The sequence below is a fragment of the Talpa europaea genome, assembly GCF_964194135.1.
Source record: "Talpa europaea genome assembly, chromosome: 2".
Lineage (NCBI taxonomy): Eukaryota > Metazoa > Chordata > Mammalia > Eulipotyphla > Talpidae > Talpa > Talpa europaea.
This window is the reverse complement of record NC_140068.1, coordinates 59192947-59211294: the sequence shown is the minus strand read 5'-3', so window position 1 is coordinate 59211294 and position 18348 is coordinate 59192947. Positions and strand designations below refer to the sequence as shown.

Sequence of the window (18348 nt, the reverse complement as noted above, 5' to 3'; positions counted from 1 at the left end):
TCTCCCCTTTCCCCCCTGCCACCGTTCCCAAAGATGTTCACATCCTAATCCCTGGAACCTGTGAATAGGTTATCTTATAGGGCCAAAGGGATTTTGCATCTATGATAAAGTTAATGATTTTAAGATGGGGAGATTATCCTTTATTATCTGCCTGATATAATTACAATAATATAATAGAACAGGAAGAAGTGATGTTACTATGGAAACAAGGAGAGAAAAGACTATATGACGATAAGTCATCAGCCAAGGAAAGAAGATAACCTCTGGAAATTGGAAGACTAGAAAATAGATTCCCCCCAGAAGCTTCCAGAAGAAACCAGCCCTACTGACCAATTAGTTTTAGCCGCCTAAGGTTCATTTTGGACTTCTGACCTCCAGAACTACATTTTTTTTGTGTTGTTTTAACATCACTAGTAAATTTGCGATGTTTTAAGTTGATAAACTATGGTGATTTGTTACAGTAATAAGGAAACAAATACAGAAATGTTTCGGAAATAAACGACTATACCATACTCCCTTTTATCATTATTTCTAGTTGCTTTTGTGAGCAAAGCTTGTCTTACCTAGCAACAGTTGCTAAAGTTACCATGCTAGCATGTAGGTGGGAGTGCCTGCTTAAATCTTCCCAGATTCAGTGCCCATATCTTACCTGGCAGAGGCTTTCAGTACCGTCCTTTTACATTAGGCACATACCTGCTACCTAGTAATGGCAAATTATTTAATTTCAACCAGCCTCTAGCATTGTCCTAAAACCTTGAACCTCTTTCTAGCTTTCTTAAAATTTCTAGCTTTCCTTAGAAGTATCTTTCTGATCCTAAGAATATTTTAACTATGTATGGTAAAAGACAAACTGAATTATGATCAGAAATTCGACTTACACAAATTTTGTTTGCTGTGCTGTTTGTAATAAAATAGTTCCACCACCCCCCTTTGGTGAAATCTTCAAAAAGATCCATGACTACAAGCCATTTAAGACACGCTTTTACACTCACAAAGATATACTGGGTAAGTAACTTTTTTTCTCTGTTCTAAAGTTTCATGGCATTGTATGTCATTCTTTTGGCTATATAGACTTTTATCAGCTCTATTTCATTAAATGTAAATAGGGAGGCTAATACCTACCTGGTGGGTTATTATGGGACTTTAATGAAATATTTGTACCTACTGTAAAACCTGGCACATAGGAGTAAATAGGAGTTCTTTTTGTCCTTGCCCAAATTTGGGTAACTTCCATATATATAGGAGGGGAAATATCTCTAATAATGGGTGAAAGAAACTATACTTTTTATAACCTTTATTAGTGGCTGGTCATCTAAAAGTTGGTACATACAGATAGCATGAAACTATTTACTATATGTATAATTCTAATAAGCAAATCTAATTGTTAAAGATTTCCTCCTGATCTTTGAAAACAAAAAAAGCTGGAAAGTGGAAAGTATTTCAGCAAAATTAAAATAGGGAGGAGATCAAATTGGAATCATTCTCTAAAAATATTTCTATCAAAATTGATTTTAACTTTCAGTAAATGTTTATATAATCTCTAAAATGATTTGCCTTTTTTACATTCATGACAGAGGACATCCATTCTTAGATACACATTTATTGATTATTTACCTATGCCTTTGGATATCAGAATCCAAACATTAAGTAGATAAATCTAATTTATAAATAAAACTAGTTAGGAATTAATCTTTTATATTCAATATGTTTGTTATTGACTATTTTAAGTCAAAATAATTGAGTTCTTTATTCTTTGTAAGTAAATTCAAAAATATGTTAAAATATCTATGTAAACACTAGTGGGTATTACATAGGACAGTAGTTCCTCAGCCTAGCATGTTCGACAAGACTTAAAAATATGTTTTTACTATGAATATCCAAATACAGACTCATTGGATTTAATTCTAATCCTACATGGAGCCACTAAATTAGAACCTCCAGAATCAGGCTTCAGTGTATGTTAGTTTTTTGCTTTCTTTCTCTTTTTACACATTTAAGTAGATTTTTATTTGGAAATAATTTAAGATTCAATTTTTACAAGTAGAATAGAGGGTTCCCATGTACTTCTTACTTCATTCCTCTCACTGATGTCTTACCTAAAGCTACTGCATTATCAAAACCAGGAGCTTGGCATTGGCACAATGTATAGAGCTTACGTGCCTGCCCCTCCCCCCACCTTGGTGTATAGTTTATGATATTTACCACAGGTGTAGATTTGTGTAACCATTACCACAATCAGGACACAAAAGGGTACCATTGTAAGAAATTCCCTTGTGTTACCCCTAATGCCCCCTAACCCAAATCCCTGGCAACCACTAATCTGTTTTCCATGTCTATAATTTTATGCATTTTAAAGTTATATAAGTATAGTCATACAATATGTAAATCTCTGAAATGGGCTTTTTCCCCCCCATTCAGCTTAATGCCTTTGAGATCCATCTAGGTTTTCCTTTGTGTGAGTAGTTTGTTCTTTCAACAAGTGCATTTTTTTATTTCTGTCTTTTTATACATAATAGGCTTATATTCATATGTAGTGCTTCTCACCATAGGGATGCTACTCAGTTAATACAAATGTTTTTTAAATGTTAAATCTCCATTTCAATATCAACAAAGTTTTTTTTTATACAAGTCTTTTTTCCATTTCAACGTTAGGTAATATTGGATTCATTTCTCTTCCCAAAATAAATAAAAGTTTTTTTTTTAAAGATTTATTTATTTATGCATACAAGAGCTGGGGTACAGGCCAGAGATGCAGGGGATGAGAGGATTCACCAGAGACAAAGTGGGCAGATCTACTGAAATACATTGCTAAGGGGAGCAGCAAGTGAGACAGGAGCAGTCCGCTGTGCCATGTGGGTGACCTTCCTGGCCAGGGATCAAACTCTGCTGCAGAGGCTGCGGATTGCTTCCTAGTGCGGTGCTTAACCCCTTGCACCATCAGGGAGGCCCCGAAATAAAAGTTTTTGACCAACTGTATTTGATATCTAAGTGCAAGATTAACTTGAGAGATAACAAAATAAAAGTGCGATAAAAATAAGGAGGAAAGTCTCCTTAATAACGCAAGAGGCAGTGATTAAAACTGAACAGTGGTGTTTTTCTTGGATTCTGGTTAAGAGTTTCCTTCATCCTACTTCATGTACTTTGACAATTCTGAAACTATGAATGTTATATAGGCAAATTTCAGTAATGTTCCACCTTTGACCCTTTAAATAGCAATGCATTTAACAGACTACATTTTTCAGTGCATTTTTTGTGAAGGAAAAAATTTTCCCCGTGTATATCAATTTGTTCCCATTTATTGAGAAACAATTAAGAATGTGAAAGTTCCCTATCTACTGTTGCCTGGGAACTTTTAGACACCAGAGCTCACTTTTAACCTTAATAGCACAAAGATTTTTAGGGCAAGGTGTGTTTCAGAAGACCCTTCAAAGTGACATCTGTCCATTTCTCTTCCATGCATATATACCCACATGGCACAAATGACTGTAATGCTGAGAACAACATCCAACAAGAAAGCTATTGCATCTCCACTTCCTAATGGAAACTGTTCTCAGCTTCAACAATAGGGCAGCACCAAAGACAGTGAAATGAGGACTAAGAACAAACTTAGTTCATGATACTGGGATCTTGAGGTGTGTAGATCTTGAGGACTGAAGGCTTCAAAGAGATGGTATAATTTGATCTGACTTGAAAAACTTCTTTCCTGGAGCTAAAACTAAGAGATTCCATGTAATAGGACCTTCCAGGAAGCAACCATTACAGGATTAACAGGTATGTTTTTCCAAAGCTATGCAGGGATCCTGCTATATATATATGTGTGTGTGTATATATATATGTGTGTGTGTGTGTATATATATATGTGCGTGTGTGTGTGTGTATATAATCTAAATTGATATATATAATCTAAAATGAGAATAACTAATGTAAAGTAATGGGCTTTAAGCACAAAAAAGGAATAATAGCAGTCTATTCTTGTATCACATTTTTATGAAATGCAGCATGTTGATGGTCTCTGCTTAGTCACATTTCTTCCTAGTTTCATAATTATGTCTATGCACAAGCATGTGAAGAATGTGTCTATCTCTACTGTAGTATGTGCTGTCCTGTTTTTAGACACACAAATTCTCTAGTAGCAAAAATATGATCACCAAACATGTATTTTTAGTTACAGGTAACAGCAACACAACTCAGACTAGACTACACATAAAAGAGAATTTCTCAACACTTTTAGTAGAGAAATCCAGGAGGGATCTGGCATCAGAGAATTCAGTCAGTTTGTGCTTCCTTTCATAGTGAGTTGGCTTAATCATTACTGCAGCCAGGCTCACTGGGAAAGGAGATGAAGTAGTCCCAAACAGCTATAGGCATCAACCACCTCCAGCTTAGAAACTTCAGGGGAAAAAGAGTCATGTTCTCCTTACATTTGTATGCAAAATCCTAGAAAACAGTCTGTTTGACCAGGCTTGAGCAATATCCAATTCTGGGCCAGTTACTTTGAAGGATGGGGGTAAGGACATGTGCCAAGCAGGTTGGCTGCTTTAAGTGACAGAGGGAAGTGCTTGAAGTGAGAGAGGGAAGTTAATGAGAGAAATGGGTCCTGTTACAAGAGGGAGAAAAGAGATGACGGGGAGGCAAGCACATGTGTCAACAATGTACTCTATGCTTATTGCCAAGTGAGGTACCAGAAGAGATGCAGAACTGCAGTACAAGATGTGCTTGTAATTTTAGGAAGTTGATCTCAAGACATAATCACCTAATAAGCTAATAGTAAGTCAGCAAACCTTTGATGTGAGAATTGAATGGAATAAAGAATATGTCCTGTAAGAATTTGGATTGGAGAGAAAGATCATTCTTTCTTCCATGTGATTTCAGGGTTCAAAGTGCTCATCTATCACTCCTGTACAGGTCTTGAGCCAACTTTGACAGCCCATTCAGGTGAAGAAGATAGAGAAAACCCTGTGCCCAGCTCAAATAGCTCAGAATTTATCACCCGGTCCAGCTCTGTTCCTGGCCATCTGATATTGTGTGGTTCTCTAATCTCTTCGGGCTTTTATTTTCTTATCTAGGTTACGAGGTGTTATGGGAATATTTTGGGAATTAAATGAGATCAGTGACAGAAGTCCTAAACCCTTTGTTTGCTCTGCTCAAGCAGCTAACCCCATGAAAATGCACAAGCTAACAAAAGGCATATAGCATATTAAAGAAAGCAATCTGCTACACTTGCCTGACAGAGGTAACACCAGCTTCCAAACAGGATGAGGGAAAGAGGAACTGAATATCTCTTGAATATTCACTCACCATTCTACTTTGGGGGTGTAAAATGTTCTCCTTTCTACCACTTTACTTCCCCAGTTGCCTACCATGTTAATTGGTTGTGATGGAGGGAACAAGTGACCTAACAGTGCTGTGAGTTCCCACCTAGTCAGTTAGGGGAAAGTTACTTCTTTCATTGGTACCTTTACAGAAAAGATTGATGTCTCCTAAAAGAATACATCACTTTGATAATTATTAAATAACTACGTAATAGTGAAAAGGAAAACGAAGAAACAGTCTGCAGATATTTGTAATTGTTTCTTTCCAAATAGATATCGGAGCAGATATTCTGAGTAGAGAAGAGCATTTTCAAGAGGCCTTAGTCAAAGAACTTATTAAAAAAGCAGAAGCTGAAGTATGGATTAAGGTAAAATAAGATGGAAATCAACCTAAATGAATCTTTACAGTTCTCTTAATTTTTGGATTTGTCCCAAACAATATGATCAGGCAGAATTAACTCTGAGTCTTGACTGTCCGTGGGATCTTGGGCAAGTACTTTATCTCCATAGTCTTGACTTCTTTAAATGTAAGAGGAATGGCAATGCTCTCTAGGTTTGTTGAGAGAGTTCAATGAAATAATGTGCCCAGCATACACCGGGTAATGAGTTAAAAGCAGACATGAGGAACTTCTTTCTAAGTTACCCCATGTATGGATCATTCTTGCTCCCTGCATTCTCACTGGACTCAAGCTTTTTTAAAAAGCCATCCTTGGAAATGTCTATTATTGCTTAATGTTTGACATGCAGACCATCCATATGTAGGGTGTAATATTCCTGCATAAGTGCCTATTTTTTTCTAAATGCCTCATCCCAACTAATTCTCATCCCTTCAACTTGCTTTGCTTCTCTCTGAAGTCCTTGATACCTTGTCCAATTGACTGCTGAGTTTCATGGGGCAGTTTGAGTGTCTTGGGGCTCATAGGCAGATCCCAGACACTTAAGGAGAATTTCAATCCTCCACTGCCCACCTCTTGCAGTCATAGATGGAATGACATACATGCCCTCCTAAAGAGAACTAAAACTCTTGAGGCAGGACAAATCACAGTGCTAAGAATGTTATTTCTAAGTTTCTTTATAAAACAGAAATAATATATCACTTCTCAGCCTTTTGGCTAAGATCAAGTGTAAAACAGACATGATAGCAAAGACTGTTGGAAAACTTGATACATTAATAATTAAATGGACTCTTTCTTTCAAAGGCTGATGAACGCCAAAAACTAGCAGTGGAGAAAGCTCTTGAAGAAGCAAATGACAGACACAAAATTTACATAAAGATTCTGGAAGAGGAACATCAAAAAAACTTAAAGGTTTTTATAGTAGCTTATGTGTTCTTTTTTTTTTTATTGAGGCATGCTTTATTTATTTGTTTGTTTGTTTGTTTTGTTTATACATGCACTGGGTACAGTCAGAAGCGCGGGAGGGTGAGAGAATTCACCAGAGCCAGAGCGGGGAACAGAGCAGGCAGAAGGACCGAAGTACACTGCTAAGGGGAGCAGCGGGAGGCAGGAGAGGTCTGCGCGCCATGTGGGACCCTCCTCCAGTGGCCGGGGAGCAGCCGGGGATCGAACCGGTGCCGCAGAGGCTGCGGGCAGCTTCGCAACCCAGCGCTCAACCGCTGCGCCACCAGGGAGGCCCTTATGTGTTGTCTTTTAAGACAAGTTTGTAAAATGCTCTGGCAAGGGTATCAGAGAAAAACAATATAATATGTGCAATAATCTAGATGGATATTCCATGGAGGTTGGTTGGGAGATCCAGGAGTCTCTCAAAAGAGACATTGAATCTATGGCAACAGAGCTGAATGCGTACAGGAAAATCCCATAGCTTTTGCTATAATGAACACAAACTTTTTCAGGGCTCCAAGACCTGAAGGAGTCACCCCTGCTGGCTTGTCTCTTGAGATTTTTTGCCACTGGCTCTCTTTCCTCCTCTCACAGCCCTTCTTTGGGATCTAGAACTTGAACACATCAACTTCCTCCTATCTCGGGGTCTTTCCCTTAATGCTATCCCCACACTTCATCGGATCTTAAATATCATTACTACTCATGGGAACCTTTACCCAACTTATTCTTCTCTGTTGCCCATGCTCTATCCAATTTCACAGCACCTTCATAAGTCACTGTTGTGGTTAAATAACTGTGTGATTACGTGTTGAATGTCTGCCTCCCACGTGGCTGCAGCCCCTTTAAGAGCGTGTGTGTCTCCTTACCTACTCTAGCCCTGCTGCACAGCACAGAGCCTATGCTCAGAAAGTGCTCAAAAGCAGTGGAAGGATGAATCAGCTAGTCTCTTCCTTCTCCTGGGCTCTCTGATTGCATCCTTTGTCCTAAATTTGTAGATACTGCAGTGCCAACAGGAACACCTGAGCTGTTTCTCAAGTAGTTCCTTCAGGACCAGAGATCAGAAAACAAGAACTCTTTCTAACCTGTAACTTATTCAAGTTGCATCAGCTAGGTAATTAGCAAACTTTCCAGCCAGAGACCCAGGGTTTCATTATTTAGTTCAGTACCTCAGTTACAAAATCTGCCCAAAGGAAAAGGAGACATAACTATTTTCACATGTTGGCCTTGGAAGCGACAGGATGGGACATGGTGAAGATGTGATGATTTAAGGGCAGAGGCTGGAGGGAAAGTAGCAGAAGTCTAGAGCCAGGTTTGACCTAACTTAGTAAGACCATAATTAATAAACAATTCAAGGACCATGGACTCATATATTCACAGTTTCAGCAGTGAATACCTACATATATAGTGGATACCTACATATATTAGACCTGTAGTAGGTAAGATTAAGTGGATCATTCTTTCTTGGGCTCCAAAAACTTGCTGGCTGGAAAGGAAGTGCCATCCCAAGGAAGTGGGACCCTTCCTGGTGGATTCCAGTGAACAATCATCCCTGAAGGGTTAGCTGCAGTGATCCATTGCCCTTCCCCTCTTTTGAATGTGAAAAGCATTTATAGCCTATCTTGGCAGCTCTGCTGTTCAACTGGCATATGCTAGAATAGCCAGGCTGGTTCTTAAATTATTGAAATACTTTCTATCCATTGATAAATTGCCACTCCCTAAGATCCTAACACTTTGCTCACCCTGGTTGCTCCCTTCAGACCCCTGGACCTCCTTGAATCTGGCTTTAAAAGGGCGGCCCTTTAGATCGGTAAAGGATTTGACAGAGCCTCTTAGAACCCTGCCAAAACAGGATACACATTTTGAATAATACTCCTGCATTAGGTTGTGAAGATACAAGGATAACAACAGATGTGATGCCAGTTTCAAAGAGCTCACATCCTAGTCTTCCATTAAATACCCCTTACAGCCTTCTGGTACCGTTGATGTACTTAATGTTAAAATAGAAGAAATCTTAAGAAATTTAAAATGAGGTTGACCTTTCTAAAGTTATTATCTAGAATTTGGGAATTTACATTTATACTGTCATTTCAGGAATTTTTTAATGATTTGTCTCAGAAGGACTCATAACATTAGTTGAATTATAAGGTTCTGACCTGACCCTCAGAGCTACTGGCAGAGTTTTCAATCAATAGCCCTTATGATTCTCATACATATTAAAGTTTGAGATTACCAAGGCCTCCCTGCTGACCTAGGGATTAATTCTCAGTACTATCATAGCTACGACCTGAGTTTGAAACCCAGTCAGGGAGTTAACTCACACGGCGCAGCAGACCTCTCCTGCCTCAACCACTGCTCCCCTCAGCAGTGTATCTCAGTAAATCTGTCCATTCTGCTCCCCACTCTGTCTCTGGTGAATCCTCTCACCCCTTGTATGTCTGGCCTACACCCCAGTTCTTCTATGCAAAAAAAAAAATCAATTAAATTTTAAAAAAAGTTTGAGATTATCAGCATATATAGCAGCAAACCAAGTTCTTTGAGAGCTAAATACTATTCTGATATGTACAGGCCATCAGGTAGTGCTCTAATTTGATGCTAGGAATTTGTGGTAGGTCTCAGATGTTTGCTGATAAGAAAAATTTCAAGATTTATCCAATGGATAGTATCTTGAGAAGATATTTATATTATCTTATTCAAACATAATAATATTAAAAAGTACTTGAGAAAAGTTAAGAGAAAGTAAGAAAAGGAAAACTAGAGTAGGAAATGAAGTCAGGCACTAATTTAAAACTTGAAACTGTATGTATGTCTTGTATGTACACCTGTGCAATTATCACTAATTGGCAGTCAATGCCCAGAGGGAAATGCCATGAATCAGGTCATTAGAAAAGCCAGATATTCCTAAATGTGATACTTGGGAGAAACTTCTCCTGAGTAATAAGTGCGTAATAAGTGTCTGTCAAACATCTGTACTGTAAACATGATGGATTTCATGAGGCCGTTTCTTATAACATCTCAAAATATGTTTCTTATAACACACTCAAAATGCATTTCAGTGAAAGTAATTTAATTGGTAGTAATTTGAGTAAGAACACTAACCAACAGTAGGTCACTGAATTAGTTTGATAGCTTTAAATATGTATTCCATCTGCTATGTGAGGCATGAAAATGATTTTAGTTTTTTAAACTATCACATAGAAGAGGTATTAGATTTAATTCTCTGGATCCTAGTTTACAACTGAGCCAGAATAAGGGACTGGGATGTAATTTTTTAAATATTTAAAAATGATTCAAATAGACAAAATTTTATAAGTCTTCATTTATCTAAAATTTAACACTTGAGAGTATCAATTACTGAGAATATACTTGAAAACCTCAAATTAACTTAAAATATCCCATAAGAAGTAAACCTCTCTCTGACTATAAGATAGAAACTTAGACTTTTAGCAGAATCTCTCCATTTCCCCACTCAATTTTTATTTATACTTATTTGACAGCCTGAACCCAACAGACATGGTTGCTTGATTTTACAAATCCAAAATAGATTAAAGGCCAAAAACCAGAAATGACAAAAAGAATTTCATTGACAGCAGCTACAACAGAAGGTCTTTATCCCTATGACATGTGAAGAACAAGAAAAATTACAAAATCAGATGTCAAATCTGAAAGAGCAAAGCACATGGGGTCATTTTTAACAGAGACAAATAGCCCTTGAACTTATACAATAATTAAGTGCAATACAAAGTATCTAGGCCTGTAGTCTTTCATCTTTATCTATTCAATCTGGATAACCAGAAATGTTAGTGTGTTCGTTTTTCTTTTTATGTACTAAGGTAAATGTTAAATACATTTAGAAATATTTCTGTTAAAATATTTTATTGTCAAAAAGTATTAGGGCTTAAAAAACAAAGCTTCTGCATAATGGAAAACCCAGCTAGCATGTCTAAACAGCCAACATTCTCCTGAAATACATTTTCTAAATATATGAAATGAGGCCACTCTGGAGAAGTTCTTAAACTTGATTTCTGTTGTCTAATTTTTCACCATTGCAGTAGCCAAAGGGAGAAGTTGAAAACTTTCCTTCTCAAACAAAGTCAAATAAGTATTTTAATTGTGGAAACATATTTTTAAAGCTACAGTAATTTCAGTTGAAATTTATTCTATTTCAATTTCCCTTAAATCTTACAGTTTTCTTGATTTTCCTCAATTTCATTTGTAGGGTCCACTCAGGAGACACTATAAATTGAGCTGCCTCCATCAGGGGCTCAACAGACAGGGTGGTAGAATTACTTGCTCCTCTTTTCTTGCTTATGTTTCTATTAAAGTGCTTGTGGCACCATTAGGTCATTGGTCTCCTCTGCTGGACAGTTAGCCCTTGAGGACAAGGATTCCAGCCCTGTGTTTATAGCATCTTGTAGGACACCTCGCAGAGTGCCTGGGACGGTGATGTTAGTAGAAATTTCCAAAATGATGATAGTATTTTCATCTCTTCACTTGGTGGAAGGAGCTTGTGAACTGGAATGCTGAAATGACAGTGGGACTGGCAAGCAGGTTCCTACGACTGCAGTAATGTTCAATTGTTTTCTGCTTGAGCCTCAAGTTCCCTCCTACCCAGGAGACACTCAGAAGGCATAGTCATTATTTCCACCATTTTCCAGGACTGAATTCCTGTGGTAGAATCACGTATTTCTAATGATCTATAATATGACACTACAGCATATTTGGACTATCCAGGGCAAAAAGACCTGGATTTTTTTTAAAAAAAGATTTATTTATTATTTATGCATATAAGAACTGGGGTACAGGGCAGAGATGTGGGGGATGAGAGGATTCACCAGAGACAGAGTGGGGAACAGAACAGGCAGACTGAAATACACTGCTGAGGGGTAGCAGCAGGCGAGTCAGGAGAGGTCTGCTAGGCCATGTGGGTCGCTCCCTGTCCGGGTATTGAACTCGTGCTGCAGTGGCTGCTGATAGCTTCATAGGTTGCATCTTAACCCCTTGTGCCACTATGGAAGCTCCAGGGCAAAAAGACTTTTAATCCTCCCCTGTAACCCAAATATATTTCATATTATCTATACACATACTTATGCTATATAGTTTGTGCCTTCCTGGTTTTGTGATATTCTATTAGATTGATGAACTATTATTTTAGTAACCTCTTAGTATGCATTTTAAAAAATCAAAGTGGTAACATCTAAACCTATTTTTGCTGTTGCTTAAGGAAATGGCAGCTAAAACCAAGATAGAAGTGCATCAAGACATGGAAGATGAAATGAAGAGAGAGCACATGGCTGCGGAACAGCGCATGGTCCATAGAATCCAAAGGATCATGATGGAGTGCCACAGGGAGAAGGTCCTCGCTGTGGAGAAAGCCAGGGCTGAAGAAAGACTGATTGCCCAGCAAGCAATTGAGGCCCAGAAAAGGTATTCTAGAAAATGCCTTTGCAGATAAGTATCTTACTCTATCAAAATCCACTTGGAGAGAAAGAGAGACTGTTGAGGCTAATAGGTGGCATGTCCCAGTTTTTGTCTTTTTGCATTTTTATTATGAACAACAGAGAATGACACATTAATATACTATTATATATGTGTATATGCACGTTTCAAAGAAAAATAATAATATGAATACTCAAAGACCTACCACTCATCTGAACGGACTGAAAATTGCTAGCTCTTCTCAAGCTACCAGGTATTCTTCATCAGTTGCATTTCCTTTCTCTCCCCCTCTCAAGCGATATCTGTTATACTAAATATTGTGTTTTCATTCTGTAACTCCAGTTGTAAGAGGCTGAGGAGACTAATCAAGAAATATTTTTCAGTAAACACATAAACTTAATCTTCACGTTCTGTAACCTATATCACAAACTGTTGTTATTGTGTATGTAACTTTTTGATCTTTTTCTTTTTAACACATTCAGTTATGCTATGACAACATATAGTTGGCCTTATGGAAATACATAGCATGAAAATTGCCAAGTTTTGACTTGCTGCTTCCCTATTCACTCCCTGTCTCATGGAGACAATCATTTTAAATAATGGCACAGTATCCTTCCGTACCCTTTTATGTATGTACAGCCATATATATGTGTATAATCCAAAAAAAATTTTACAAAAATCAGATCATCTACATATATGTTTTTAAAAAATTTAAAGTCTTGGACTTGTCCCTTTTGTTTTGCTGCTTGAGATAACAAACAAACGTATTTGTATATAAGTATAGGCAAAATCTTCGTTGTTAGAACTGTTTAGAACAGGGTCATAGGTAAGTCCTGTAGGACTTTTATTTTGCAAAAAATAAGAATGAGGCTGCAGCTCCAGCCAGTTCAGTGATACCACCTCTTTAGCATAGGTGATACACACACAGGTAGTGGGAAGGGGATTGTGAGGAAAGTACTGCATTTACATTTTTCTGACCAGATTTGACTTAGATTCTTAAAGTTACCATCAGATACTCACGAGTGGTCTCAGCCAAACCCATAGCAGGGTGGTTGATGGGCAACCTTCTCCTCTGACAAATGCTTTTTGATTGTTAAGTGCTAATTCAATTCAAAAACTAACATCCACCAGCCTATCTCAGACTGGCGACTCATCATGAGTTTTTCATGTTTCTGTGGCTAAAGACAAAATCTTTTTGTTTTTGGTGGCTCATCCATCTAGCCTACAAATTCATATCCATGTTACCTTTTATAGGAAAGCACTGGAGGAACTTATGGCTACTGGTATGACAGTTATTAAGGATCAGAAGAAGAGTGTAAACCAAATGATAAAGAACAAAGAACATGAAATAAACATCTACTATTGCTTGGCTCAGAAAAAGAAGCAAGAAGAGGCTCAGGAAGTGCTTCAAGAAGCAGAGAAATCACATCAGGCATCGCTTGAAAATGTGATGGATAAACTGGTGAACACTCAGGGGGAGCTGCTGTCTATAGCAAAACAACTGGGAATTATGACAAATTGGAAAGATTTCCTGGAGGAGGAATTACAGGAAACAAGGGCTGCATTTCAGAAATACATCAATTATACATTTCCTAAGCTTTCCCCAGGGCATGCAGATTTTATTATGCCAGAAAGAAAGAAAACACCTGCCAATCTTGCTCAGGAGAATGACACAACTCTTGATTAGAACTCTTGGACTGAAATTTCACTACAAAAGACTTTGTTGCAAAGATTAAATAAATGCACTCAAAAACCGTTCATTGATCTCTGGCTATATGCAGAGTACTATTGGGTTGTGAGCATTGTGATGGATTAAAAAATACTCAAATGCACATTCTAGGCTAGAGTGAATTCCAAGTCTAAGGAGAAAAAACAGGAATCGAAACTGATCAGTGTGGGAACAATCTGAAAAGTGTATCTGGCTTTATTCATGTCTAGACCAGACGTAAGTATCTTGGTATTTGTTGTAGTTGAAAACAATTAAAGGGACATGTTCTTAGAGTGGCCCATTATAGAAACATGTGAGAACTTTCAGCACAGAGGTTATTACTTGGTGAACTGTGATGGCATATGGGAAAAAAACAATTTCCCTCAAAGTCAGTAGGATAAATTTTCAATTTCTGGAAGCCCTATATAAAATAATTCAGAAAGTGCTGACTTATATTTGCCCATTGTGAAAGAAAATATGTGTCTTTGGAGATCATACTCCCTGTCTCAGGAATGAGGAATCTTCAAGTTTATACCCAAGCTCAGGAGTGCTTTGAGCTCATCTCCTTTGAGTCAAAATGCAGAAAATCCTTAAGTACTACAATACTAAGGATAGATACAGGTGAATATCTACTAAATTAAAATTGTAAAAAAATAAAACCCAAGTGATAAAACCTTCAAAAAACTAATATAACATCCTTAAATTATTAATCCCAACTTATATTGGTGTCTTAAAAATTTGGGTGTGATCCATGCCTCTGAATTGTGTACAGTGGTATTAACTGCATGAATTTCAAAGTAGATGGATAATTTCCCTAAAAGCAGAAAACATGACAGTAGACTGAAAATGAAACCTCACCTGAATTTCCAGTATTCCATTTTATGGGCCCTCTCAGCCATCTGTTATGGTACTGGTAAGGATGGTCTGGAATACTGGTAAGGATGGCCCTGATGGATTAAAAAAAGAATGAAAAATATAAGAAAGGTCTTTATCATTTATTGAGCCCCTGCTAGGTTTCAGATATTGTACCAGTTTTTCCTTGCTAAAAAATCTCACAACAACCCCTATAAAGAATATTATTACCTCTATTTTGAAAATGAGGGAACTAAGGCTCAGAAAAGTAAAATCCACAAAATTGTTTGAGAAGTCCAAGGATTTTCCACAGCCACCTAATTTACTGCATATATAAATATTGAATAGGTGTCAAGTATGCATTGCATTCAAAACACATTGGAATTTTTAGGTGAATAATGCTGAATTATTGTGGAGAGCCCTAACTCTTCCTGGACATGGGCTGGGAACCAAGAACGAAGGCGAGCAGAATAGACAACCTCCCTGAATGTGTTTGAGGAGCTCTCCTGATGCCAAGGTGAATTTTTGGTGGGATTCCCTCCCACCAATAGAATGTTAACAAGGACAGATTCTCCCTGAAGTTTCTAGAGAGACCATTTCGCTGCAGCTTGAAGGTGAGAATGGAAAAGCCAAGTGCAAAATGAAATCGAGGTTTCTACTTTTCTGTGCCTGAGATCTCCTATGGGTGGAGATGGGCGTGGAGTCCATTCCGGACATCATTCCCTGACTCAGAGCTTGCGCCTCACTTTTCCACCAATAGAATAATGTCCACAGGGATCAAAGGGCAAGGGGAAATGCTAAGGACAGAGAGAGGAAAGAGTGACTGAGTCTGGATAAAGATTCAATAGAGGGCCTCCCTGATGGCGCAGTGGTTGAGCGCTGGGTTGCGAAGCTGCCCGCAGCCTCTGCAGCACCGATTCAATCCCCGGCTGCTCCCCGGCCACCAGAGGAGGGTCCCACATGGCGCACAGACCTCTCCTGCTCCCCTCGGCAGTATACTTCGTCACTCTGCCTGTTCTGCTTTCGTTCTGGCTCTGGTGAATTCTCTCACCCTCCCGTGCTTCTGACTGTACCCAGTGCTTGTATAAATAAATAAATAAATCTTTAAAAAAAAAAAAAAAACACCAAAACAATTTGTCAGTATTTAAAAAAAAAAAAAAAAAGATTCAATAGACTACTTAGCATAATACATGCGATAAAGACAATACTCAAAATCTTATCATTGTAAGGGCACAGTGCAGGTTTTCTGATCCCATGCAGACCAGGTAAAGGAGGAGTCAGAGTCCTCAGTAGTTTTGCAGGTTTTTTATTGGGGTTCACCAGGCATATGGCAGGCAGGGGTGCTGGCTGCTGGCCTCCTAGCCCCCAGCAAGTCTTCACTCTATCTGGGCTCTCTGGAGTTCGTTCTGCTGCTTCTCGGCTTCTACTGCTGCTGCTGGCGTCCCCATGACCCCGCCCTTAAAAGCACAGTCTTAGCTCAGCTGAATCCCATTTACCTATGCCCACACCCTATTCCAGGTGCCCGCCATCAGGCATGCATTCAGGACAAGGATCCATCATCTATCCTGATGGCGGAAGGGCAGAAAAGCCTGATATTTTCTTTACCCTACAATCATCATTTTTCATTTCTACAGAAACGAGACCACAGTCATATGTGGTTCTGCATTTCTCACACTGATCCGACAGCCTTTTATTCTAAGTTTAGAATGTACCAACTTCACCATAATTTGTTTCTTTGGTTTTTGAATGTGGCTATGAATGATAGCTTTTCTACTTATAGATTTTCAAATATTTTGAGTTAATCATGGGCAGGCTATTTTTATTTTATTTTTAAAAAATTTAATTTTATGAAATGCTTAATAATATTTATTTTAAGAGTTCTTTTACCCAAATCCTTTTTCTCTTCCAATCTGTCAAATTCTGTGAACCAATAAAAATGCTACCATTTTTATTGACTACAGCTGTTAGCACTTTGCTAAGGAATGGAAAGCTTCAAGATGGATAGTGTGCTTCAGCTGAGGGGTTGCATAGAAGCCAGTCATTTGTCTGAAACTTTAAGAACTCAAGTGAAAAGTATACTTACAAATTTACTTACAAATTTAAAGGACAGAATCATGACAGTTTGGATTAAATGACTACAAGATTGTTTCAGATTTATAAAACTTGTAAAAGAAGTTTTATATTTATATAACTTCTAAAAGATGTTAATAAAAGGTATATTCTGCTAAGTCACTTATAATTTTTAACAAACCAATTTAAATAGCTAATGAATATCGCATGAACTGATAAAAAAAAAATTAATGAAGGTATACCAGATTGCTGAGACTCAGATCCCAACACAATAGCCCCTGGCAGTCATGATGCTAAAACTATGCCCCTGGTACCAAAAGTCCCAAAAGAATGAGTTCAGAGACAAAACAGGAAAAGGCTCTGTTTTTCAGTGATTACAGTATGCTAAAGGCAATAGCTAAGATTGAAACTGGAACATATAAATAGAGTAGAAATCCACAAAACTACACAAGTTTGCTATTGCTATGATCTTGGTCCTGGTCTTGGTATTGTTTGAGATATAATAGATATGCTGAGTCTAAATTTTGGGTGGAAAAATATACAGCAAGAATATTTAGGGAAACTCTGACAATAAATGTAACACTAGGCAGTAGCTATTTACTATATGTCAACAGAAATTAAAACAGTAGTCCTGGGCACAAATAGACACAAGACTCAAGGGCACAGAATGAATTTCCGGAAATAGATAAATGCATTTGTTCATTTATAATTTAGCTAGCATATGGCAAAGATGGCTAAGTATATATACACATATATATTCTATGTGTATATACACACATATATATTTTCCATATGTACATTATGTATACAGATATATATGATAATTTATTCACTTAACAGTTTGGGAGCAATTAGGTAGTCTTTGAGGCCAGAAATTACTGAATACTATCTCACATTACATCAAAATATATTCTGGGTGGATTAAAGGTTTAAAAGTAAAAACAAAAATGCAAAAGTATTAGTAGAAAGAATTTCAGAATACTTAAATCAAATTTAGGAAGGCCTTCTGTATTTTGATACAAAACCCATAAGAAAAAAGTATTAATAAAAATGATAAATTAGTCTTCATATTTTTTTTTAATTCTGCTGGCCAAAAATTATAAAGTCAAAAAGAAACTACATATATTTTCTATCAGAGATAGATCAACAACTTTTAGAAAAATATCAAAAACATAATAGAAATTAGAAGAAGTATCAAACATCATTTCAACTTGTAAAAAAATGTTCCAATCATTCAAATGGAATGCAAATTAAAACTACATTGAGAAACTTTTCACCTATTAGATGCAAAGATAAAAAAAATTAAGAAACTGTGTCAGCGAAAGTATAAGAAAACGACATCATCAGACATTTCAAAGGGAGCATAAATTAGTACAAAGTCTATGGAATTCAGTTTGGTAATATCAAAATTAAAAAGTGTATACCCTTTGATTCAGCAATTTCCACTTGTAAGAGTTGATCCCACAGATATTCTTACACATGGAAATGTGTGGAATAGTATATTAAAAAAAAATTGGAAAAATCTAAATAGAACTGGTTAGGTAAACTATGATATATCTCTTCAAAGAAATAATAAGCTTCTATAAAAAATTTATGTGCTGATAAAATATTTCCAAGAATTGCAAGATAT

The 18348-nt window shown here is 37.3% G+C and overlaps 1 protein-coding gene across 1 annotated transcript; it reads left to right on the top strand.

Annotated features, from left to right (window-relative positions):
- Positions 1–857: 857 nt before the first annotated feature.
- LOC311188471 (uncharacterized protein C6orf163 homolog) lies at positions 858–13775 on the top strand (the record flags this gene model as incomplete). The annotated part of the gene is made up of 5 exons (XM_084259584.1): positions 858–1005; positions 5586–5680; positions 6512–6619; positions 11874–12076; positions 13343–13775. The coding sequence occupies 5 exons, from the start codon at positions 858–860 to the stop codon at positions 13773–13775; spliced, it is 987 nt and encodes a 328-aa protein (XP_084115710.1).
- Positions 13776–18348: the final 4573 nt, after the last annotated feature.